This window comes from Colletotrichum truncatum (assembly GCF_014235925.2).
Source record: "Colletotrichum truncatum strain CMES1059 chromosome Unknown Contig_0003, whole genome shotgun sequence".
Taxonomy (NCBI): Eukaryota; Fungi; Ascomycota; class Sordariomycetes; order Glomerellales; family Glomerellaceae; genus Colletotrichum; species Colletotrichum truncatum.
Genome location: NW_027222400.1, coordinates 2,167,401 through 2,186,789, shown reverse-complemented (window position 1 = coordinate 2,186,789; position 19,389 = coordinate 2,167,401). Strand labels below are relative to the sequence as shown.

Here is a 19,389-nt window from a genome sequence, read left to right as displayed (position 1 = left end):
AATCTTCTGCCTCCTCAGGTCAAAGTGCGCTTCTCTTATTTTCAGCAACTTCCCTAGGCTACTTGCAGGCTCCCTTCAACCAGAGGCAGTTTGTGACACGTCCCCGGACTTTCCCGCACAATCTGCAGATCAAAAAGACCAAATAACATACCGCTACAATGGTTAAGAAGGGTGCTGCCCCTGACGCCTGGGACGATGACTGGGAATCTCAAGCCGATAAGCTGGACGCCCAGGCGCAGGTGCTGCCCGAATCGCAGACGCCCCTGAGCAAGGCAGAGCGCCTGGCTCGGCATGCAGAGTCGAATCGCAAGCTCTGGGAACAAGCGTACGTATTTCCAGTGCCCCTTTGCGCCTCTTTCTGGCAAGCTTCCTAAGGCTGTTTCCATTCATCCCACTCCATTGCCCGAAAGATAGCCCAACTAACCTATGGCTGCCCAATAGCGACTCCCCTGCGCCGCTGTCCTTCCTTGACTCTCAGCCTGCTGTACCCCTAGCCACGGGCTTCAAACCGCAGGTCAAGGTGCTCAGTCGCAAGCCTGCACCACAGATGATCGCCCGCCGCGACCCTGTCACCGGTCTTTCTCAGCTCTCCCTCGCCGATGACGACGATGCAGATAATGCGTCCGAGAAGAAGCCGCAGCTCACGCCGGAGGAAATCAGGGCCAAGCAGCAACGTGAGCTTGAGGAGAAGCAGCGCCGGTATGAGGAGGCCCGCGCCAAGATTTTCGGCGAGTCGAACCCTTCTTCTGGTGCCTCCACACCCGGGACCGTCACGCCACCGAGAGGGTCTGGCATTGAGGGTGGCAGAGGGAGCCAACGAGGCAGGGGACGCGGTCGTGGAGGTGGTCACAGAGGCAACTCCAGTAGGCAGGAGGACAGCAGAAGACCCGGCAGTAGGTCTGACGCTGGTCGTTCTGAGAGCGGCCGCGAACTTTACGATCCCAACTACTCTTCTAGGGGTGGTGCCTTCCTACAGAAACGCGGGAGCGATTCTGGCCACCAGTCAGGACGGTCTACTCCTAGAGACGACGATCAGCCTAGACAGGCTATTCGGGCACCACGCGGACCAGATGGGAGTGGAAGAGGAGGATTCGGCTTTGCCAGTCGTGGCACCAAGGAAGGTTGAATTGCTATATACTATTGACAAACCAACTACCAGCCCCCGCCAATCTTTCCCGCCAGCTGGACGACGCGCTCTGTCTCGCTCGTCTTGTCCTTGCCCACATCGCTAATAACTTCGCGATACGTGGTGAGCGCCAATCTGCCCAATTCTATGCCAGTTACGCCCGCCCAGTGCGCCAGGGTATCTCGAATGTAAGAAGGCGAAATCCCATCAACAACGTCTCCTCGACACTCACCGTTCTGAGAGACAACGTCATCCCCTTCAGAGTCCTCAGCTGAAAAGTATGCCTCGTCAACCTCGGCAAGAAAGTCCTTTTGCTCGAGCGGGCCAGGTTTGGTTGTGAGCCCCTTGCGCTCAACGATGATAGGGTCGTCGACCTTGATCTGGCCACCGCCATTTGTGCAGCCGCCGGGGCAAGCCATCACCTCGACATATGCATACTCAAGTCCAGCAGGCTTGCCCGTGGGCCTCCTTGCGGCGCCAAATACTTTACCGCCAGGCATGCGAGATGGCCGCGCGGGCTTCAGTTTGCGTACCAAGTTTTGAATGTTACGGAAGCCGTAGTATCTAGCGGCTTTGAATATCGGGTCTCCCGTCGAAGATGCAACAACGTACTCGACAACGTCGGCGTTACGTCCTCGAATGACTTGGATTTGTGAGTTGGGGTGTTTGGAGGCAACCGTTTGAAGAGTAAAGTAGAGGTTACCGCCCGACGAGCCCGCCACCGGAGACGAGCGGTGGGCCGCGCGTTGAGGAAAGAGGAACTTCTCCAGGCGCGCGTCAGGGAAAGATGCGCGCTGGAGGTTGGGGTTACCTCGGGGGAGGTCAAAGAAATTGAAGCCTCTTGATTCCGCGAGCATGAGAACCTCTTTGCTTGTGATGACACAGTCGACATCGCGGACCCCACGGCCCGGCGTCCCGTTTCCTGCCCATACCGCATCTGTGAGCTCCTCGCGACTTGCCTCCAGCTTCTTGTCGAAGCATGGCATGACGGCCAAGTGCCAAATCCTACTGGGTGGTATTTCGAGCTTCTTACTTAGTGTCGTCTTTAGCAACGTGCCCATCAACGCTTGAGGTGATTTCACTCGTGACAAGTGCGGGAGGACGTAAGGATGCGTCTTCTCGGCATAACACACCCATCCCGGACACGAGGATGTGAGAATTGGCTTCGTCGCCGAAGACGCTGGCGCATCCTCAGCACCAAGCACCTCATCTGCACCCAGGACCAGACACGCCTCACGCGCAACGTTTGTGTCTACAACCCACGTGAAGCCATTATGCCACTTGCCTCCGCTAGCAAGCCCGTCCGGTCCGCTGAGTAGTCTTTCAAGCATGTATCCTGCCTCCTTCTCGGTGGTACCGTTGCCCGCAGCGGCGGCCAGACTAGCCCTCGTCTGAGGCGACACGCTCGCCACGAACAACTTGCGGTTTTCGTCCTCGAGACCGTCGACATGGAATTGTCCGTTCTCATCGGGGCCAACAATACGCAGCGACGAGCCGAAATCAAGTGTGTTGAGGACCTCCGTGTGTGACTGCATGCTCACCAGGACGGCCTCAGCAGAGGTGACACAGCCTGAGCAGGCAAGGCAGTCGGTAAGTGATATCTCGGCCGGGGCCGTAGCAGCTGCTGCCGAACCCGGTTGGCCGTCGAGGATTACTTCGTGCTCGAGAGAGGCATCTTGTTGCGCCTGCGGTGCGGCGGGGAGGGTCTCGATGGGCTTGATGCAGGCGACACCTGGACTAATAAAGTCGTTCAGGTCGTCTGCCGAGAGAATCGCACTCATTGCGCCTGGTTGGAGGGGCTGTCGGTTCCCGTCGTGGATGTTGATGGCGGTAGAGGGATGGAAAGAATTGCGGGCAGTGGCTTCAGGAACTTTTTTGTTTGTGACACACGACAAAACCCCAACTCAAAATCGAGAGGCAAACAAATAACGTAGAGAAAAGAGGCAAAAAGACTGGCAATGAGGCCGCCTTTTTGTTATGCGCTTTTACTAAAGAGGGTCCCTTGCCTGTACGTCTACGTTTCCGCGAACCCGGAGATGCGTAAATGGGTAACTATCAAAAAGATAAAATCGGACACAACGTGATTGCAAATCAGTCCCCCACCACTGGATTGGTAGAGGGGCGGGCAGATATGTCAGTCGGTGCGGTTAGGCACATGCGAAATCGGCAGAGTGGCGGATTCGGAGAGAGAAAGAGAGGGAAAAAAGAGAGTGGGGTGCGTCTTCCCCCGCGGCATCGGCCGGCACCCTAGCTTTGCTGCGAGTAAAAGAAATACAGGGGGTTTCTTCAGGTGGTGCAGCCCGATGACAGGGAGCCCAGTTCGCCCCATCTCAGCTACTATGGTAGGAGACATCGGAGCCAGGGGGCAACAACGCGCATGCTCGTAACGCCTTTTCCGGGCCGGGGTTGAGGTACCTCAATCCAATGACGTCGCTAATCTTGCTTTACGATTCCTGAGGTCATCCGCGCGTGCAACGAAGCTCGTACGGCTTCATTATATCGGCCGCAAGCCACTGTAGAGACCGGCAATTCGCTTTCATAGTCATCCTTAATCCTTAGCACAAACTAAACTCGAATTATTATTCGCTCAATCCCTACAATGGATGTAAGGACAGTTTTCATCTCAACTTTGACATATCCCTAAGCGATGCTGACCATACATTTCGCATCAGGCGATATCAACATACAGCTTCGGGAACCTGGGCTGGCTCTCTATTCAGGCCCTCCCGCTTATAGTATGGCCGCGCTTCATTGGCAATCTTCTTCGGCCAGACGACTACCAGGGCGCCGTTGCTACCTGTGAGTTTCTCTCTCCCCTCGGCTGATATGTCCATACTAACAAAATTCCCAGCTCTTGAGGACTACTTCGCCCGCTCCCTAGGTTTCGCTCTTCTCACTCTAGCTCTTCTGATTGTCACTCTCTCGGGAGCTGTCCCACTTACGTCTGAAGACCAAAGTCAGCCCCGTCCCTCGCTCCTGCAATGAGAGTTCCGAGGCATACTGACTCGCAGATAGCCCCCGCCGGAACTATATCCCCCTACGCAAACGCTGCCCTGATCCTCTCCTCAGTTCACCACGCCTCTGCTGCCTTCTATTGCTACAGCAGATACCTGCGAGATGGCCAGACGGCATTTGTGCTGGGCTGCTTCGGCAGCACCATCTTCGCCGTGTTCGGTCTCTGGGTTCTTATGTTCGCCGGCGACAAGTCGCGCCTCAGCAAGAAGCATGGCTTCGACAAGGACACTAGCTCGTTTCCTTTCAAAAACGCCGAGTCTTACAGAACCAAGAAGAAGGGTCTTTAAAGTACAGTGATCTGACCATGCGTTTGGTCCTCCCAGCAAGTGCAACATCTTTGGCATGGAAAGCTATGTAAAGGGTTGGGTATGTTGGAACGTGACACAGCTCAGCTGGGTACAGTTTGGTAGTTGGCCGCAAGATAGCCTATCGGAAACGTGTATGCCACACTTCGGAAGTCGGCGGCGTTGGCAAAGATACAGTGGTTAATATCAAGCTGTGACTCGGCTGCATGTTCGAAAAGTTTCCCGGTAGCAAATTGCTGCTCGTTGAATATCACTAAGCATAAACCTTTCTACTAGTATACAGAAGCGCCATACTCCCCTTTACGTCCATTCCCCAGCCCGCCGTCCTTAATCCACCAATCACTTACAAGGAATCGCATGTCTGTCCGTTTGGGTCTTTTCGAAAGGGGGCTATGCCAACGCTCTTGATCTCTCCGCGCCTTAACCTTTCATTTTCCACTTTTAAATAGCCCCGGCCGGCTTTCTCGTCGATGTGTATTCATACACTCTCTCATCATGACTTTTGCTTCGCATGCGGGCATGGTCCTGTATGGGCCTGTGCCGCCGATAGAGGTGTATTTGGAGGCGTCGCGCAGAAAACATCGAAACTCCCAATGTCAATAATTCCCCTCGTCCTAATAGTTGCCTTGTTGCTTGTCCTATGTGCACCAGCTTTTTGCAGGCCTGTGCAGACCTGTGCATGCGTGACGACAAGGTAATAGTAAGAGAACTCTTTGTTGCAGTAAACACAGGGAACTTTAGGTTCACCCAGTCCCAATGGAATACCCTTAAATCGGCCCATCTCGTCCTCCTAGGTGGAAGCATCCGAATAGCTCTCTAGTGTTGATGCCCGAACCTAGCTAGCTGCAGCAACTTCAGCAGAGCTGGCTCCGTTCGCCAGAGGCTCTTCAGCTGGTGCCTCCTGACTGGATTCTGCCGCATCACCATTTGTGGCCACGGCGTTGCCCTCCTGGCTCTCGATAACACCAGAAAGCTGCACGTCTGCGGCTCCAGATAGCACAGCTGCTTTGCGCGAGTGCCAGTCAATCTCACTCTGAATAACTTGGGAAAGGAGGACTTCTTTCTCCTGCCACTGCTCTTTGTATTGCTTCTCCCAGTGCTTGACTTCCTCGGTGAGTCGCGCAGACTCCTCTTGAGCCCACTTGACTTGAAAGCGGCAGAGCCTGTGTAGCTTTTCAAGAGGCATCTTCAGCTCGTCTGAGGTGAAGCCCTGATCCTGAGTCAAGGGCGTGAAGAGATCAGCCGATAGTTCGTCGTCTTCTGCGCCGTCATCAATAGAATCATCGTGGCCGGCAGCGTGCGATTGTGGAGTTTTAATAATAATCTTCAGCTTTCCTTTGCCGATAGGACCTGACTGCATCGACTTTGGAACAGGGTCGGAAGGTCGCAGGGCCTCCGTCTCGTGGACAGTTCGCATATGCTTCGCCAAGGCGTCGGACCTCGTGAATGAGCGATCACACTCTACAATTGGTTGGGTCAGTTGGTTCAGGATGGGTAATAATAGAAGGATATACCTGGCAGGTAGCAATAGAACGGCTTCTCCCTAGTATGAGAACGCATGTGTGCCTTCAAAGCGTAACCACTGGCATGCGCCATGCTCTTCCGATTGCAACCATTCCACTCGCATGTATACTTCTTCTGACGACTCTCGATATGATCGTTATGAATGTGCTCTACCAGTTTGTCCATATTGCCAAGATCACCCGCGTCGCACCCTTCCCAAGCACACACGGTGACCTGCTCCTGAAAGTCTTCTTCATCAAGCCTAGCGTTGATAGGAGAACTAGGAATATCACCGGACGTGTCTGATGAGACGTCCGACATGCCCTCGAGCGGATCTGCCTCGGGTTCGGGCTCGGGCTCATGTTCGGGTTCATGAACTACAGCAGGGGAGGTTGTTGAGGCGGCCCCTAGCTTCTGTCGCTTGGAAGGCCGGAGAAGGGATTCGTCCTCGTATTCGTGAGCCTCATCCTCGGAAGGATCGCTGTTGTCCATCGATGAAAGAGGCGACTCGGGTGGCGTTGAGTCGCGAGCCATCGTGTGTCGTTTGATGAAAAGTTTCTGTCGAAGGATGCAGGAACGATATCAGGTGGTATGTGATACCAGCGTAAGATTAATTCGTTGATGGAAATAGGAGAACTGCGACCAATGCAGTCGTTATCATGTAGTCTCCGTAGATGACGGGTTGAAGGGCTTTCCGGTTCGCGATACGAAAGAGAAAAAGGCCAAAACAATCGCTGGGAAATCGCAACGGACTCACGACTGCTCCTGACAACTTTAATGATGTTTGCGCCTCGATCGCGACGACCGTGGCTCACGGAGCTCGTCTGGTGGGTCCAGCTGAGCCAGCTACGAATTTCTGGAACACAATCTACCAACTGGACCCAGCTGTCAAATAACACTCTTGCCAGTGCCTGACTGCCCGGCAGCTAGGCTCCCACGCAACCCAGGCACAACCCCTGTAATTTGGGGTCTTGAAATCCTTCCTGTATTTTGTTTATGCCCCTCCCCCACCAACATCACAACCCGGACAGACTCTCATTTTGCGCCATTGCCACAACCTTGCCCTGAACACCTCAACACATTCTTCTTTGCACTAAATCATCATGGCGACTTCGCGCAAGGTGTTCTCCCTTGAGGGAAAGGGTCTTAAGCTCGACACTGCTGCTGACCTCGAGCCCCATATCGCCGAGTTGCGCTCGACGGATGTGGAGGAAGTCAAGTTCCTCGGCAACACTCTGGGAGTCGGCGCTTGCAAGCTCCTCGGAGAGGTTCTGGCCACCAAGAAGAACCTACAGGTTAGTTTTACAATCATCTGTTTGACGTATATGTGCGCATACTAACTAAGGTGACGCCAGTCCGCTGACCTTTCCGATATCTTTACCGGCCGCCTCCTGAGCGAAATTCCCGAGGCGCTGTCCTCCCTCCTTACCTCTATCTTGAACCTCCCCAAGCTCACCACGATCAACCTTAACGATAATGCCTTCGGTATCAACACCCAAGCTCCTGTTGTGGCGTTCCTAGCTTCTCACGTTCCGCTTCAACACCTTTACCTGAACAACAACGGTCTCGGTCCCCACGCTGGTATCCTGGTCGCAGATGCACTCTCTGAGCTGCACGCGAAGAAAGAGGCGGCGAGAAAAGAAGGAAAGGAGGTTCCTGACCTTGAGACCGTCATTTGCGGTCGTAACCGTCTGGAGAACGGCAGTATGCAGGCCTGGGCCAAGGCCTTCAGCCTCCACAATAAGATCAAGGAGATCAAGATGGTTCAAAACGGTATCCGCCAGGAGGGTATCAGCCACCTCATCAGTGAGGGTCTGAACCACGCGACTGAGCTGCGTATTTTGGATCTCCAGGATAACACATTTACTCTTTCTGGTGCCAAGGCTGTCGCCAGCGTCCTCCCGAACTGGTCACACCTGCAGGAGCTTGGCCTCAACGATGCCTACCTCACTGCCAAGGGTACTGCTCTTGTTGCCAAGGCTCTTGCTAAGGGGAAGCAGGACAAGCTCGAGGTCCTTCGCCTGCAGTTCAACGACATTACGTCCAAGGCCCTGACTGGTATTGCCAGCGCCGCTGCAGACTTTCTGCCTGCGCTGAAGAAGGTTGAGCTGAACGGTAATAAGTTCGAGGAGGAGGACCCCTCCGTCATCGCCATCCGCGACCTCCTCGAGGAGCGTAAGGACAAGCTCGGTGGCGATGTAGTTGATGAGGACGCTTGGGGTCTTGACAGCCTCAGTGACCTTGAGGAGGAAGATTCCGACGACGAGGAAGAGTCCGAAGAAGAGGAGGAGGAGGACCTCGAGCCCAAGAAGAGAGCCGAGATCCTCATCAAGGAAGCTGAGGAGGCTCAGGAGGAGCCCACTGTCCAGCTTAAGGACAAGGAGGTGGACGACCTGGCCAAGAAGCTCTCCAAGACGGAGATTTAAAACCAGACGAATTATTCCCTTTGATTTATAAGTTTAGAAGGTGGAACGCAAGAGGAAGGCCCCCATTTACACGGAGAGACACGATACCCCCCAAAAATACACTTCATCCCCCCCCTTACCCGTAACCGCGATGATATCGCAATTTCGAAAATCAGGATTGGAGTCGCGCAAGCTGAGTAAGAGGAAGTTGATGTGTTGTCTTTAAACAACATTCGAGCCCCTTCTCGGCATTGACGTGTGCGTGCAAGGTACCGGCCGTGCATTTGGGCTGCAGCATCCCGCAGTTCCCCGGCCATCACTCCACGATCACCCCACGCATCTGGCCGTCTTGGATACAGACATATCACAAGAACAATGAAACCAAGTCGCGTGAGCTGAAAGTAGATATATAAAATGGGCACATAACTTGAGCCCTGAGGACTACAGTAGGATGCACCGGTAGAACACAAATTCAAATATACCAATCACATCAATACAATCATCGACTTGTTGATTTAATATGACGGGATACTACCTTTTCGAAACGACCGACTCGGTTATCGAGATCCTTTGGGATGTCGCGCTCGTCTTCTTCATTGTTCGCATCGCCTGGACCTACTTCCTCCTTACCTTCTCAACAGGCACGCTGCTCTCTTGGGTTATTTGCAAGTACCAGGCACAAATGCTGCCTGCCTCCAAGCAACACCTTACAACGCCCGACACGGAGCTCATGCTTGTGCCCTTACAGACCGTCATTTGCATCATCTGGGCGCGCTACATCGTCGTGGCCTACGAGATACCGTGTGTGGCATGGTTCAGACTTGCCATTGGCGGGCTGGCTGCGTCGCTCATGTTCGCGGCCGAAGGGCTTCTTGGGCTGGTTTTGTATGAGAAGGGTTACGGGGACTGGATCTGGGAGTCTAATGGCAAGGCATGGTTTGCGTTTGCTGGATTTCTCGGGGCTTTCGCGCTGATGCCCACTGCGATGATGGGATTAGAAAGAAAGGTCGTGAATGAGGGCGAGAGGGAGTTTGGAACCGGCAAGGGGTTGTCGGACGCCGTGTGAGTCTGGACTCGAACTCTTTCAACCTGCGGGACGCTGACAATTAGATATGATCTAGACCTACAGGAAATTCCACACCCGAGGGCGGCCTGGAGAAAGATAGTTAGGGATGTGTTTCATGGCTGGATTGTATGAATTGTCTCCTATCTAGCGCTGGGGTCCCTAATAAGGCGTTCGGTTGGGCCTATGGTGTCACTACTTGTCATGGATTCAGATCCCGAATCATGTTTAGACACATTCGGTCATGTGGTATCAACGAGACTATTGTAACATGATTTATTGGCTGGGTCAAAGAGTTGGGGCGATGTTCATGTTTGTTGGTGGCGCGAGGTGTAAACTTGGGCGTTGGACGGACCGTGACGCAAATACTGTACATTTTCCGCCAGTCTTAAGCTTGTAAGACTCGAACAGATTTGGAGCCTTCTCATCGTCTTACAGTGACAGTGATTTCTCACATGAAAATAATCAAATTAGAAGCCACTTTATTTTCCAGGTCTAGCTTAACGTAACGCTCACCCCATTCATTTACAGCAAGCTGGCCTGGATCACAAGGCCCAATAGTGGTGAGATTTGACAGACCTAATGGGATGGCAGCTGTCAGCGGAGCGAGCGAGTTGGGGTCCAAAGTCGCCTGTGCGCCGGGCACTCCCGCTGTGGCATTGTGACAGGGTTCATTCTTCAGGGTGGTCAGTTTATGAGAAATGTGGGCCAATGCGCCAACCGCACTATCATAGGAACACAGAACTTCAACCCTTAACTCCGACCTACAACAACCTCCCTTTTGCTGACATCTTAGTCATGACACCCAACCGCTTCAAGGAACGCAGAGCCTGTAGGGGTTTTATGGTGAACCCAATATTTCTCCCTGCGAGTATCAGCTGAACATGAAGCCTTGTCAGCACAGCAGGCAGGAGCTTTGTGGCATCGGGGCCCTCCGGCTAGGCTAGAAGGGCAGTTGTATACGATATCGTTGTCTTTGGCACCAGAAGCCGTTTGGCTCTAATAGTTCCCTGGTTTTAAGCTGAAAGAGAGACAGCATGCTTCCAGCAATTCCATGGGTTTTGAGGATTCAGCCCAATGTCCAAGGGGTTCTGGTTGTATGGAAAGCTAAGCACGAGAAGTTTTGTCCTGGCACGGCGGGCTGCAACCTTCTGCCCTGCCCAATGCTGCCCGCCGCCTCGCCCGAGGACATTGATGGCTTGAATTTTTCGGCATGTTTATGGATAGTTTGCCCCCTGCCAGGTAAAACCTCGTTTGGTCTACTGCCGTTTCATTCCATTACCTGCCACAACTTTATGGGGGTTGGCTAACTGTGCCATCCACCAAGAACATTCCTCATAATGAAGGCTTTTGTCAGTTACCACCAGCCTCCAAAGAGGTTGATAATGTTACAATAAAAACCTTTCTTATCTCACGGGTTTTCTGTTTCCTCCCTCTCTTGCCTTCTCTCTTTGTCTTAATACTACCAGCCTGGTTCAGACATTGATCCGCCACCATGATCAGAACAGCTCTCCTCTTACCACTGGTTCTCACCATTGTAGGTGCTGTCCCTGCAGGAAAGCAGCTCGCACCAAGAGGCGGTTGTGGAAACCCGCATACTGTCACAGTGTCTACGGCAGTGACAAGAACAACATCAAGAGGATCGAATACCTCAAGTCCACCTACACTGCCCTCAACACAAACTTCAGCGTCTACACCCCCAGCATCAAGCAGCGGAGCTACTAACCCCCCTTCAAATGGAGGAACACCTCCAGCAAATGGCTACAGAAATGTTTTGTACTTCACAAACTGGTATGTGAAACTCTTCCAGCATCCTGATGCTTGAGCTCACCGATTTAGGGGCGTCTATGGAGCCAATTATCAGCCATCAGATCTTCCCGCCGACAAGGTCACGCATCTCCTCTACTCATTTGCAGACATAGCCTCAGATGGTGAAGTGTAGGCAGCTTCTTCCAACAACTCAAAAGATAGTAAACTGACGGGTACAGCAAATCTTCCGACGCATGGTCAGACACGGATTACTTGTACCCGGGCGACCAGAACACGCCAGGCCATGCCAACGGTTGTGTCAAGCAGATTTACGCTCTCAAGAAACAGAACCGGAAGATGAAGGTCGTTCTCTCCATCGGCGGCTGGACCTGGTCTTACAAATTCGTTCCCGTAGCTGCCACCGAGGCTGGCCGCCGGCGCTTCGCGACATCTGCCGTCAAGCTGATGGCTGACTGGGGCATGGACGGTCTCGACATCGACTGGGAGTATCCGTCTTCCGCCAAACAAGCCTCAGATTTCGTTGCTCTACTCAAGGCCTGCCGCGAGGAACTTGACAAGTACGCCGCACAGAACGCCCCTGGATACCACTTCGTCCTCACCGTCGCCTGTCCTGCGGGACCTACCCACTACCAACAGATGGACCTCCGGGGCATGGACCCGTACGTCGACGCGTGGCACCTCATGGCCTACGACTACGCCGGATCTTGGGACACGACGACAGGACACCAAGCCAATCTCTTCTTCAACCCGGCAGCCCCGCAGGCGACAAAGTTCAGCACCGAGGTCGCGCTGACGTACTACCTCGCGCAAGGCATCCGCTCCGACAAGATCGTTCTGGGAATGCCTCTGTACGGCCGCTCATTCCTAAACACCGACGGTATCGGCCTTCCGTATAGCGGCGTGGGCCAGGGTTCCCTCGAAGCGGGAGTGTGGCATTACAAAGTCCTCCCCCGACCGGGCGCGACGGAGACCTTTGACGAAAGGGCCGGCGCTGTCTATAGCTATGACCCAACCTCGCGAGAGCTGGTTACCTATGACAATGTGTTGAGTGCGAACTTCAAGACGAATTACCTGAAGAACAAAGGGCTCGGTGGCGCCGTATACTGGGAGGCAGCAGGAGATAGGAAGGGCGAGGGAAGTATCGTTGGTGCGGTTGCGGCTAACATGGCGTCTTTGGACTCGACCCAGAATCTGCTGAGTTATCCCACCAGCCAGTACGTCAACATCCGGAACAACTTGGCTTGAATTTTAAAACTCCCCTTTTTCATTCTCTGTATGTTTTGTCAAGGTATCACGGGCGTCTTTTGGGTTTGGGTCCGGCCGCGTTTGCATTCTGTCATTGGGACGCCAAAGTCGAACCGCACAGACGAGCGGTGGTACGGGTAATGAGCGACGAGTATAGTATAGTATAGTTATGAGTTGACGAAGAGTTGACGAAGACCTCTATAGGATGGCGTAACACATTTACAGGTAGAAGTCTGTCAGAAAAAAAAAAGTTTTGGTGTATATTACGATGTTTCTCGATACATTCTAAGAATGATATTGCTTCGCTCGGAGCGCACCTCGTAAGCTGTTTTTTCAAACGAAGCTTCAGCTTTCGAGTTTGGGGAAGTGCCCTGCCGTGAGATTGATATTTCGACTTTCTCCAATAAAAGTGTGCGGTACTGCATTGCAAAACAAGTAAGACATTCATTGAGTGTATTTCGATTCCCAAGGTTTCTTGTGTGATCCAGTCATGGTCACTACTAATACAAGGAACACATTCAACAATCTTATTATAAGGAAGTGGGCCATATGGTAATGGGGGCGGCCAAAGAGGCTCTAACCCCCGGGGGGTTGTGCAGAATTCCCACTCAAGTAGCAAGAAATGCCACCATGACTGCATGCCTTGTTCTTGGCGCTTGTAGCATTCCTGGGCATCTGGCTCGATCAATTAATCTATCGTCAGAAGCAAACTGTATGATTAGAACTCCGAGTCACGGCCTAACCCTCGTTTCATTGTTGCAATTTCCGCTAGGAAGCGTGCCCGTCTTTTGTGTGAACGGGTCGTCAATTCCAAGATAACAGGCAATCACATTGCGGGGCATGGAACTGTTATTGAGGGCTCTGAACAAAAGTACTGCTGTTAGTTACCATGGTCGCTGTTTTAGACGAACGTTTGCAATTCGGCCCTGCGGGCCCATGGATACAAGTTAAACCGGACCCCCTCTGAAAATTGGCTTAAAGCGGTCGGCCATTGTCGGGTGTCACCTGTTACTTGAGGACTTGTGAAGGTAGAATGACAAGTGGGAGTAACAAGGGATTGCAAGGCGACTACACTAAACAGCGCTGAAAAACACTTGGGTGCTTAGCTCTAATGCTTCGGTAAGAGCCGAGTACTGGGTGGGTTTAGTGCTGACTGAAGGGGAGCATCCGCTGGGTTGTGGTGCAGATAGCGTGGCTTAGAAGGGCTAGCTGCCCCTAGACATTCGTGGAGCTCCATTTGGCCTTGCAGGGCAATTTTGGGAGCCAGAGAGGTCCGAATAAACTTCTCTGGTCGCTTCAGCTACTGGCTGATCGCCATCCAACCAGACAGTAGAGTTGAGATGTCATATCCAACAACCCAAACAAGCGGGTATAGTGGCGGCGAAAGAGTGTTCCTCATACACTAGTGTAGTATAGCAGGCAAACCTCTCAGGGTGGCAAAGCTACCAGCTAACGCTGTACAACGCTACAACCATAAATGATGGAATGATGACAATAGTTTAGTTTTCGCTGTTCTGGACCGTATCGCCAAAAGAGCGAATTAGAGTGCTATTGCTTACTAATGCCACTCAAAGACGGCAAGTGTAAGTAAGGTTGGCTCGGCAGTATGGAAAAATCGACTCGCGCAATGATCCTAGATTACGCGGTATTGGCGATAGTGTGGTTTCCTGTAGCGTTCGTGTCATCTAAAGGTGAGTCATACGGAGAGAGGCCGAAAGCGAGTGCATGAAAGTATGGCACCCTTGTCGGCGAAGGAATCTCATGATTGGTTTGACGGGGCGACCGACTTGATCGACGAGGAGCTGTTTTTTCTTGACAGTATAAGCGCCCCAATTTCTTGTGTAACAATCGCAAGCGATAACAATTTGCCTGTCAGCAGGTGACATGATGTTGATGCAGTCATGTTCAGTGCATATTCATATTGAGTTGAGGCGCCAAAGATGCAGTGACACAAGCAGTCTATTGGAGGCCTGGAAAAGTATTCATCAAGTGGGTCAGGATTCGTCTACCGACTATCGATGCACCTACCACCTAGTGCTCTTACCGGGGCTTGCAGGGTCAATCGTCCTTTAACCCTCCAAGCCACCCCGCTTTCGTCATCATTTTGGGACCTACTATGTGTATGCCGCCGAAATTTATCCTGAACAGGCCAAATTCAACAGAGATAACTCGTGTGTGTGCGCTAGGAAGACAAGGGTTTCATATGATTTTGATTACTAAATCTTGGTGTGGGAGACACATAATTTTTGTATGAGGTCTTTAGCACGTTTTAAAGAGCATACTCGACCTAGGCAGTCTGCATATAAGTCGTAGGAGTTGGTACCCATGTTACACCGGCACAAATGCCGCCGCCGGATTGCTCCGTCCTATGAAGCAAGGGTCAGAAAATGCAGAATGATGCATGTCTTTGCTTCCTCGGCCATTTAGAACTGCTCTGATAGTTTATGACTCTTATATCTTTTGAGTCTCTAACACGGGCTACGTCAAAGTCATGATTTGAGTACACATGTTAGACGTCGTAGTTTCTTAGCATGATCCACCCTTTTCTCCGTTAACTCCGGTGCAGGTCCAGACGGCTGCTAAAGTTCAGGGTTCGTAGCCAAGCTGCCGTGAGTGGGCTCTCCCCTACAGCAAGAAGGGAGCTGGGAAGTCCTGGGCACAGCCGGGCAAGGGGCGGCACGCTGCCCGTGTGTACTAATCACCCCATCTTGATGAATACACGGATACCGACAAACCTATTTGCTCTCCTCTACGTTGCCTTGGAGCCTGGGGGGGCTTGCTGGGGTGCGATCCCCCACCAGCGTCGCATTTTAGTGCAGCTCTAGTGTGCCTGCCAGCGAGGCACCAGCAGGCGGCGTGTGCCTTCGGAGACACTGGGCTGCCATCAATGGATCAGCACCTTGAATTGCCCTTAAGAGCTGGTACGGTGAGGAAGGAGGTGGTGGGACCCCCAAAGGACGACCCCCCGCCCTTACGTACCTACACGCATACCATACAACATGGCACGGCTCAGTGAACCGTGAACCCCCTGCCAGGCAGGACATGGTTGATCAGATACTTGCTGATGCTTTAACCGTTGATTTGATCGAATCTTTTTTGTCTGCGCAGTGGCAGCAAAGCAACTTCACCTCTTCCCCTCCATACACTTCCTCTGTTCTCGCCTTCTTTCCCTCGCGACGACCACCTCGTACCTTACGCGCCTTTCGCTGCAGACTTTCTTACGGCATCCCCGACAGTACTCGTCATTTCCGTGGCTTGATCACTCCTTCCATTGACTTGCATGTAGAGCATTGGCACCAGCAGTGAGTTGTGACTTGCTTGGGCATCTTCGGTCGCCAACCAATGCGATCCATCCATACCAAATGCTGACGCAGTTTCCATAGCCATCGTAACCCTACGATACCTCAAAACTCCGCTAAACATATTCGCGCTGACTCCGCTGTGCTCCCGCTCTCTGATACTCGCCACAAACTTCTACGGAAACCTGCGGGAACTCGTCTCTATCCTCCACTGCGCCCTCTTCTGCTGGGTTTCTGAGAAGCCTACCGACCCTCCATTAGACCCTTGCGCGTCGCCGGGAACACGCCCAATCTCACCTCTTTGGTACACCTGATTCGTGGACCGGTGGAGTTGCATTGTATCCTCCATCTTTTGCTCGAGTTTGTGGCGACTTTCTGCGCATATCGAAACGTTGCATGGTTGGCGGCCTGATCATACACAAGTCTGCTCATTCCAAGCCGCACCAGTCGACAGGCGGTAGCAGGGCTCAAGGCAAGGCGACGCTTGCCCATCGCAATCATAGGCTCTGTCTTGCACTCGTAGAAGTCCAACCAGTGGGTCTGACAGCGCAATACTCCTGATATATGCGCATGACCCTTGGGCCAAGCCCTTGTTGGAGTTCGCAGAATCTGCACGAATCTCATCGCTCCGCCCCTGAAGATCTAGGCTGCCAACAGTTCGGTGACTATCTTTGGGCTCTTCTGTTGGGGGTCTGACAACAATCTAGTCGGACCTTTTGACGGGTGCGTCTTCTATAAGGACTGGCATCGGTAGCGCATATTATCTCTGCCGAGTTTTGAGTCGTATCGACGTGTGTTCCATTCAGGTGGCCGAGATTTTGAACCCTCGACACACAACTTTCAATTCGTGGACAGAGTCACCCAATCGTCCTCGAAGCGATTCGCTGATTCACGAACTCCGTTGTCATGACACCTACACCACCGTCCACGACGCCCTCCTCGGGATCTGGCCGTTCTCCCGAGGAGCAGTTCCGAGTCGTCAGGAAGAGAAACAGGGTACCCCTCAGCTGTTACCCTTGCAGGACCCGGAAGTAAGTTACGATCCTTCGGCATGCCATTCCCTCATTTCTCCATTACTAACCCAAATCACAGATTGTAAGATAACAACGGAGCGCGGTCCCAACTATCCTAATGCTAATGCTCTCCCAGAAAGTGTGACAGGAGCCACCCATGCAGTAACTGCGTAAAACGTGAGGGTGCCGATACGGTGTCATGTTCTTATGCAGCTCCTGCCACGCGTAAAAAGAATCAAAGTCAAGGCGACTCAAGCCCTGATGACATGCAGAATCGTATTGACCGTTTAGAAGGCCTAGTATTGTCTTTGATGCATGGAGGTGCGAGTATTGATCCCGCAACCGCAGCAGCAGCAGCCGCCGCCGCGACTGGCGCTTCGACCAGCAAATCGACGACCGACAGTACCCCGGCCTCGGCAAAGATCGAGAACGACGAAGAGGCAATGCGGGAAGATGACGATGGCGACTACAGTGACCCGGATGGCGGGCTTGCAACCTCCTTGGGCGTGTTAAAAGTTGACTCTGATAAGGGCAAGTCCATGTATATCGGTCAGGAGCATTGGCATACGATACTGGCGGATATATCAGAAGTGAAGACTTACTTCATAAATCACAAAAAAGAGCTGGAAAGCAGCTACGAGAAGGTTATGATGTCCAAGCCCCCCAGCGCCAGGGAAGGGCCTACATTCTTGTTGGGTGCTGCACCCGCTACGGAGATTGAGCTTCGGGCAGAACTACCGCCTAAATCAGCCGTGCTAGCACTCTGCTCAAGGTACTTCAACTCTATGGACAATGCGGTGAACATCATCCATTCGCCAACCTTCCAGCAACAACTTCGGGCTCACTGGCAGGATCCGTCAAAAACACCCATCATGTGGCTGGGTCTTCTCTATTCGATCTTGTGTCTGGCTATGCTCAGCTACCACAAGGTAGGAGACGAGCCACCGGAGTGGAAAGGAAGGACATTGGACTTGGCGTCTGAGTACCGACTGCGCACCGTGCAATGCTTGATTGCAGCCGATTACACAAAACCTGTTGAATACACGGTAGAGACAATGCTCCTCTACGTTTTCGGGGAATACTCGTCGCGGTGGGATGCCGATCTGGGGCTCTGGTTGATCGTCTCACTGCTCACCAGAGTTGCTTTCCGAATGGGCTACCATCGTGATGCAAAGTGGTTCCCCTCGTTGACACCATTTCAAGCTGTAAGTTCGCGTGCGTAAAATTCTGCTTATAAACGCTAACTATACTTAACAGGAAATGAGACGGCGGACTTGGGCATTAGTAAGGATGGCAGATGTTGTCTTTTCTCATCAAGTGTCGTTGCCTTCCATGATTTACGGACACGACTGCGACACCCAATTTCCGAATAACATCTTCGATGAAGAGTTTGGGCCTGACACTAAGGTCTTGCCCCCTTCACGGCCAAAGACAGAGCCAACCCCCATAGCGTATATGATTGCCAAGGTCAAGCTTTGTATTGAGATGGGCGACATTCTGCAGGCAACCAACCGAGTGGGCAGACAAGTACCGTACGACGAGATTCTGCGGTTTGATGCCCGGCTTCGAGAAATTAACCAGGAACTGCCACCCCACCTCAAAGTTACGCCCTTGGAAGGCTCACGCGACCCAGTAACCCTGATCATCGCGAGATACAACATCAACATTCTCTATCTCAAGATCATTTGCCTGCTACATAAGAAGTATGTTCCTCGGGCTAGGCAGAACCCACGATACGCGTACTCCCGTAGAAGCGCAGTGGAAGCTGCTTTGGAAACATTGCGGCATCTGGTGACGCTTGATCGGGAATCGCAAGCGAATGGCCGACTTCGCTCGCTGAGGTGGTTTGTCAATTCGATTGCTACTAAGGACTTCCTTCTTTCCGCTATGCTGGTTGCTCTTGACCTTCACTTCGATCGCGTAGCTGAGACGAGCAACGATCGGAGAGCATCAGAGTCAGCAATGTTCTGGACACCAGAACAGAGAATGGAGATGATGGGCAACCTTGAGAAGACCAAAGAGATTTGGAAAGGGCTTGCCGACACCTCAATCGAAGCCTACAAGGCGACTAAGGTTCTCGAGATCATGCTGGAGAAGATCAGGAGTCCCAGCCCTGAAGCGGAGAAATCAAAGAACGAACAATTCTCGAGCTTTGACAACAGTCCTGAAATGCAGACGGAGCACAACGCTGCCGTGACGCTCGGTATGCTTTCTGGGGGGATGACGCCCAACACTGCAGCCGCCATCGAGAGTTCTTTGCAGACCCCCAACAACTTCGGCGGAATGGACTTTGGTATATCATTGCCAACGGCAGGTACAGGATTCACGCCGAACTACTCTGGGGGTGATTTTGGTGTGAATGGCGTGGGGTCTCCGCTCTCAATGTTTACGAACCTCGAGGCGAACGGAGATTTCCCCGCCAATTTTGATTGGGTATGTTTTTTCAAGTTTCTTTTACTGGTGGACATGATGGACTAACGAATAGCAGAACGCCTTCGAGTCGTTCACGCAAAATGCGAACTGGGGGGGTGACGTTGGCTTCCAGCAAATCTACCCAGGGCAGTCTTCTCCAGAAACGGATGGTTCCGGAAGGCCATATAACGGCAACATCGACATGGCGGGCTAGTTAATCGAGCCGAGAAAGA

The 19,389-nt window shown here is 52.6% G+C and overlaps 8 protein-coding genes across 8 annotated transcripts; 6 read left to right on the top strand and 2 right to left on the bottom strand.

Moving 5' to 3' along the window:
• Positions 1–158: 158 nt before the first annotated feature.
• CTRU02_205489 (uncharacterized protein) lies at positions 159–1,126 on the top strand (the record flags this gene model as incomplete). The annotated part of the gene is made up of 2 exons (XM_036722788.1): positions 159–325; positions 442–1,126. 2 exons carry the CDS (start codon positions 159–161, stop codon positions 1,124–1,126), a joined length of 852 nt encoding a protein of 283 aa, XP_036585685.1.
• Positions 1,127–1,152: 26 nt separating this feature from the next.
• Positions 1,153–2,907, bottom strand: CTRU02_205490 (cytosolic fe-s cluster assembly factor nar-1; the record flags this gene model as incomplete). The annotated part of the gene is made up of 1 exon (XM_036722787.1): positions 1,153–2,907. One exon carries the CDS (start codon positions 2,905–2,907, stop codon positions 1,153–1,155), a length of 1,755 nt encoding a protein of 584 aa, XP_036585684.1.
• An 818-nt stretch (positions 2,908–3,725) lies between these two features.
• CTRU02_205488 (uncharacterized protein) lies at positions 3,726–4,428 on the top strand (the record flags this gene model as incomplete). The annotated part of the gene is made up of 4 exons (XM_070204562.1): positions 3,726–3,731; positions 3,799–3,925; positions 3,978–4,082; positions 4,142–4,428. The coding sequence occupies 4 exons, from the start codon at positions 3,726–3,728 to the stop codon at positions 4,426–4,428; spliced, it is 525 nt and encodes a 174-aa protein (XP_070061666.1).
• An 853-nt stretch (positions 4,429–5,281) lies between these two features.
• Positions 5,282–6,483, bottom strand: CTRU02_205487 (uncharacterized protein; the record flags this gene model as incomplete). The annotated part of the gene is made up of 2 exons (XM_036722785.1): positions 5,282–5,907; positions 5,961–6,483. The coding sequence occupies 2 exons, from the start codon at positions 6,481–6,483 to the stop codon at positions 5,282–5,284; spliced, it is 1,149 nt and encodes a 382-aa protein (XP_036585682.1).
• A 569-nt stretch (positions 6,484–7,052) lies between these two features.
• Positions 7,053–8,375, top strand: CTRU02_205486 (Ran GTPase-activating protein 1; the record flags this gene model as incomplete). Its single annotated transcript, XM_036722784.1, has 2 exons — positions 7,053–7,244; positions 7,305–8,375. 2 exons carry the CDS (start codon positions 7,053–7,055, stop codon positions 8,373–8,375), a joined length of 1,263 nt encoding a protein of 420 aa, XP_036585681.1.
• Positions 8,376–8,874: 499 nt separating this feature from the next.
• On the top strand, positions 8,875–9,524 carry CTRU02_205485 (uncharacterized protein; the record flags this gene model as incomplete). Its single annotated transcript, XM_036722783.1, has 2 exons — positions 8,875–9,416; positions 9,476–9,524. 2 exons carry the CDS (start codon positions 8,875–8,877, stop codon positions 9,522–9,524), a joined length of 591 nt encoding a protein of 196 aa, XP_036585680.1.
• Positions 9,525–10,912: 1,388 nt separating this feature from the next.
• Positions 10,913–12,432, top strand: CTRU02_205484 (Endochitinase B1-like protein 1; the record flags this gene model as incomplete). The annotated part of the gene is made up of 3 exons (XM_036722782.1): positions 10,913–11,208; positions 11,257–11,355; positions 11,406–12,432. 3 exons carry the CDS (start codon positions 10,913–10,915, stop codon positions 12,430–12,432), a joined length of 1,422 nt encoding a protein of 473 aa, XP_036585679.1.
• Positions 12,433–16,637: 4,205 nt separating this feature from the next.
• On the top strand, positions 16,638–19,370 carry CTRU02_205483 (fungal specific transcription factor domain-containing protein; the record flags this gene model as incomplete). The annotated part of the gene is made up of 4 exons (XM_036722781.1): positions 16,638–16,762; positions 16,881–17,949; positions 18,002–19,177; positions 19,233–19,370. 4 exons carry the CDS (start codon positions 16,638–16,640, stop codon positions 19,368–19,370), a joined length of 2,508 nt encoding a protein of 835 aa, XP_036585678.1.
• Between the last annotated feature and the right edge of the window lie 19 nt (positions 19,371–19,389).